Source organism: Triticum urartu, unplaced genomic scaffold, assembly GCF_003073215.2.
Source record: "Triticum urartu cultivar G1812 unplaced genomic scaffold, Tu2.1 TuUngrouped_contig_6347, whole genome shotgun sequence".
In the NCBI taxonomy this organism is placed as follows: Eukaryota; Viridiplantae; Streptophyta; class Magnoliopsida; order Poales; family Poaceae; genus Triticum; species Triticum urartu.
Genome location: NW_024117103.1, coordinates 5,916 through 9,831, shown reverse-complemented (window position 1 = coordinate 9,831; position 3,916 = coordinate 5,916). Strand labels below are relative to the sequence as shown.

The following is a 3,916-nucleotide window of genomic DNA, read 5'->3' as shown; positions in this document are numbered from 1 at the left end:
GCGTCTCGGCGCCCTCCGGCGATGTGCGACGGCGGCTCGGGCAAATCCGATGCTGCGAGGCGGTGCTGCGATAACCGGCGACGTGTGCTGCGAGGCCGATGATGCCAACCGTGCGGCGACACTCCGGTGGTGCTCCGACGGAGCTCCGATCCGGTGCTGCTGGGGGCGCTATCGCGCTGTTCGGACTGCATGTGGAGGCCGATGCTCCGATCTGGAAGACGAAGACTGAGTCGTCGGCGTGGAAACATAAACGGATGGCTGCGATTTTGTATGCATCCAACGGATGATGAGGCGGATGTATTATTTGCTAGATGCATCCGGGTGACGCCTAGCAGCTGCCATCTACCACGAATAATAGCGGAGTTAGAAGTTGTACCCGATCTTTGCGTTTCTTTCCTTGGAATAAAAATCCGCAGAACATTAGGAAGGCCAAACCGTAGACAGCACCAATCGGAAGTCGGAAACGCGTTGGCCGTCCGTCTCCCTCTCTTGGTCAAACTCAAACCATGGCGATGGTATAAATAAGAGCGAGCGGTCCTACAAATCTGAAATCATATACGAACCCAGCAGACGACGCGCTGCAACCTCACCCCTTCGCGCGCGCGGATTAGAAACTGCAGATCAAACCATGCAGCCGGCCATGGCGGATCAGGGCCCTACTGACCAGGAGGAGGACTCGTAAGTTTTCTACTCGTGCAAATTTATTTCTTACGTGCCGTCGTATGCGTAGTAGCTATATCTGGACGAGCACGCAGCCGCGGGTCCTGGCAAGGCGGGCGAGGGAGGTTCGCATCCTGCAGCAGAGCCCTAGCTAGCAGCTAACCGGCCAGTCGCCTCGGCTCCTCCCCTCGGCCCGCTGCCTGTGTAGCTGTGCTGATATATACTCCCGCTGTAAAGGAATATAAAAGCGTTTAGATCACTATTTCTTTATGAAGGAGTATATGAATTTGCTGTAATTCTGTTCGGTTTGCTGTAATTCTGCCTCCCCTAGGCCACTATGTATGTCTGTTTCGAACAACAGATTATTTCCGTTCCAAAATGTGCTGAGATTGGAAGCTTATCCAACAACAAATTCTTAGCACTGAAATTCGAAATTCTTGTGGTTCTAAATTATATATGTACTCCGAATTTGGTGAGAATCTTGTGGTTCTAAAAGTTGGTAAAATCTGAAAACAAATTCTTATGGTCCTAAAAGTTTACTGGAAGTATAAATGTATCTGAGAAGAAGTTCTTATGGTTCTGAATCTTGCTAAACTAGATAAGGCGAGAACAAATTATTACGATTATGGAAGTTGCTGAAATTAGAATGTTAATATATTTTGTTGACGACTCTGCTTCATTTTACTGTGATTCTGAGTAAATCATATGTTATGGTTCAAGGTATAAGGGGGGTTTGCTGCCTGTCTTCCCAGAGGAGGAGCCAAAGCAACACCAAGTTACAGTTTCACATGCTGCTTCAAAGGGGAGATATGCAAGGTAAAAATCCTAACATCTTCAGTTTTTTTTTTCTGGTTTGCTCTGTTCAACACCACTGTACATGGCCATTGGGTAATACTCTGAATCCCTTTGTTAAGTTGTCCATTTTGGTTAATATTCCAAACTGTTTTTTTTCTGGAAAATGGGTTGCATAATTCCCCCTGTTCCCATATGGTTAGCTGAATTTCGTTCTTTAAAAAAACATTCTACGCTGCATCGGCTAAGAATTGTACTGAAAAGCGCAGCAATGCTATCAGTTCCAAAAATATTTTCTGGTTCTGAAATTTACTAAAATTGGAATAATAATAATAATGATAATAATAATAATAATAATAATAGGTAGATTACCTCGACAACTTAGTTTCCTTTTACTTTAATTAATTCTATTTAAGTCATATGTTCTGGTTCAGGTTTAAACAGAATTTGAATGCCAAGGCACAGGAGACAAAGCAACACCACCATCAAGTTGCCATCTCAGGCGCCTCTTCAAAAGGGAGGTATGCAAGTTGAACGCTCCTAACCTCTTACTTAAATTGTTGGATTGCTCTCTGTTCAACATCATTGTGCATCTTCATTTGGCATTCTGAGATGTCATTGCAAGATCGATAACCCAAATCCTCTGGTTCCTACTATTATTGTCGTCCTTTTTTTAAAATATTCCAAACTGTTTTCCCAGGTAAATGGTTAAGACAATTCCTCCCGTTAACATTCTACACTGCAAGCTTCATCGCTGATGGGCTTAGAACTGTGCTGAAACACTCAGCAATCCGTTCAATAAAATTAATATCACAATATCATGCTTTGCTCTCATTATGTTATGTCATGTAGTTCAACCCTTCATCATAAAAGAAAGAAGCGCGAAGCATAAGAGAAGAGTGTAGCGAAGCGAGTGTAATACTTGTAGCGAATATAAGTAGTGTCAAAGCCTACACTGGCTTAGCTCTGCAGACAAATGGGTAAATCTGTCAAATTTAATTCTGAACAAACTCAATGGGTTTTTCAATCATGTTTCAAGAACTTTGCATGCACCTTCATCATGAAAGAAAAGCAGCTGGGTAAGTGATAACTTAATATTTCTCACGTTAAGGCATGGTACATGTGATGTATTTTTGTTTTTTGGCATAACAATCAGTTCACAATAATAAATCAGGAGCCAAGCTGGTTGGATGTCCAAGGAGAGGAGCACTCCTGAAGGTATCAACATGGAGGAACATGCTTGGAGGTTTCGGCCTCTGCCCCCACCCAAATGGACGGGTGACTTTGACATCGCTTCCATCGGAATTCCACCTGTAATGCGAAAGAGGAAACCTCCGGAGGTGAGGAACGCGCTGCGCGAAAGAAGAGTCGCGGCCAAACAAAAGGATGCGCGCTACCACGCGGAGGTGGCCCTGCGTAAATACAACAGAGCGAACAACACCAAGGTCTACCTCTCTCTCTTCTCTCTAATCTCCGTGTATGTGAGGTTGTGACAATCGGGATGACTTTTCAGCCTGATTATCCATTTTAAACATGTCTTTCCATTTTGTTTTTTCAGTATGAGCTGGTGGAGGTAAAAGTGATATCCATATTTTACGAGTTTGGAGGGGGCGGCGCCCATTATAACTTCACAGCTAAGCAGCCTGAGGACCAGCAGAATGCTGATGCCGACAGTACCAAGCTATTCTTCTCTGAAGTCGACCTCTATTTTCGGAGTGAGAATGATGTGATTATGTGCTGTATAGTTGGAGAAAATGATGCAGGTACCTTGTTGGTTTTCTTGACAGTTGCTCCTCCTGATTCTTGGCCTGTTTTCTTATTGTTCGTGAGGTTTGCATCAGGTTCAGCCAGTTGTGCTGTTGCAATCTCATATTGATATTAGTCTAACTCTTTGTTTTTTCTATCTATGCCGCAGGGCGCTGCTATGGATGCGAAAACTACCAGCCTGTTGTTCACCCAAGCAGCCAAGCATATGGCGGCGGTAGTAGTACTTGTATTGACTATCCTGATTCGGATGGCGATAGCGACAGCGACTAGTAACATAGCACTTGAATTCTGGTGTCTATCACTGGCTTGTGTGGCTAGTCTTCTCTGGTGTATATTGACTCGCTTGCCTTTTGTGAGAATATCCATCGCATGAAGTAGATAGATGAACTTGACAAAACTGTCAGTTGGATGGAGACGCGTGTCGCAACTGAATGTTAGCGTGTGTTACTAATCAGATAATGACATTTGCTATTGTGGTTTGCATCACGGTGAGTAAATGGACTTGAGTGATGTGGACATTTTTTCTAAACTCCTCCCTGTTAGAAATATAATTGGGTTTAAGTTAGAGATAAGGAGATAAAGATAAAATTAGTTTAAACCACATGTAACTTGTCTTGTACTCCAAATCTCTATCCCTCTTGTACTCCTATATATACCCTACACAAGGGTCAGATCAATACAACAACAACAACAATAT

General features: G+C 43.6%; 1 protein-coding gene across 1 annotated transcript; it reads left to right on the top strand.

Moving 5' to 3' along the window:
• The first annotated feature begins 640 nt into the window (after window positions 1–640).
• On the top strand, window positions 641–3,489 carry LOC125530480. The gene is made up of 6 exons (XM_048694874.1): window positions 641–678; window positions 1,381–1,476; window positions 1,887–1,973; window positions 2,627–2,897; window positions 3,011–3,215; window positions 3,368–3,489. Exons 1-6 carry the CDS (start codon window positions 641–643, stop codon window positions 3,487–3,489), a joined length of 819 nt encoding a protein of 272 aa, XP_048550831.1.
• Window positions 3,490–3,916: the final 427 nt, after the last annotated feature.

Coding starts and splice junctions, on each gene's coding strand:
- LOC125530480 (XM_048694874.1), top strand. CDS start 641: ATGGCGGATCAGGGCCCTACTGACCAGGAGGAGGACTC. Junction 679..1,380: donor ACTGACCAGGAGGAGGACTC/GTAAGTTTTCTA, acceptor TTATGGTTCAAG/GTATAAGGGGGGTTTGCTGC. Junction 2,898..3,010: donor ACAGAGCGAACAACACCAAG/GTCTACCTCTCT, acceptor TTGTTTTTTCAG/TATGAGCTGGTGGAGGTAAA.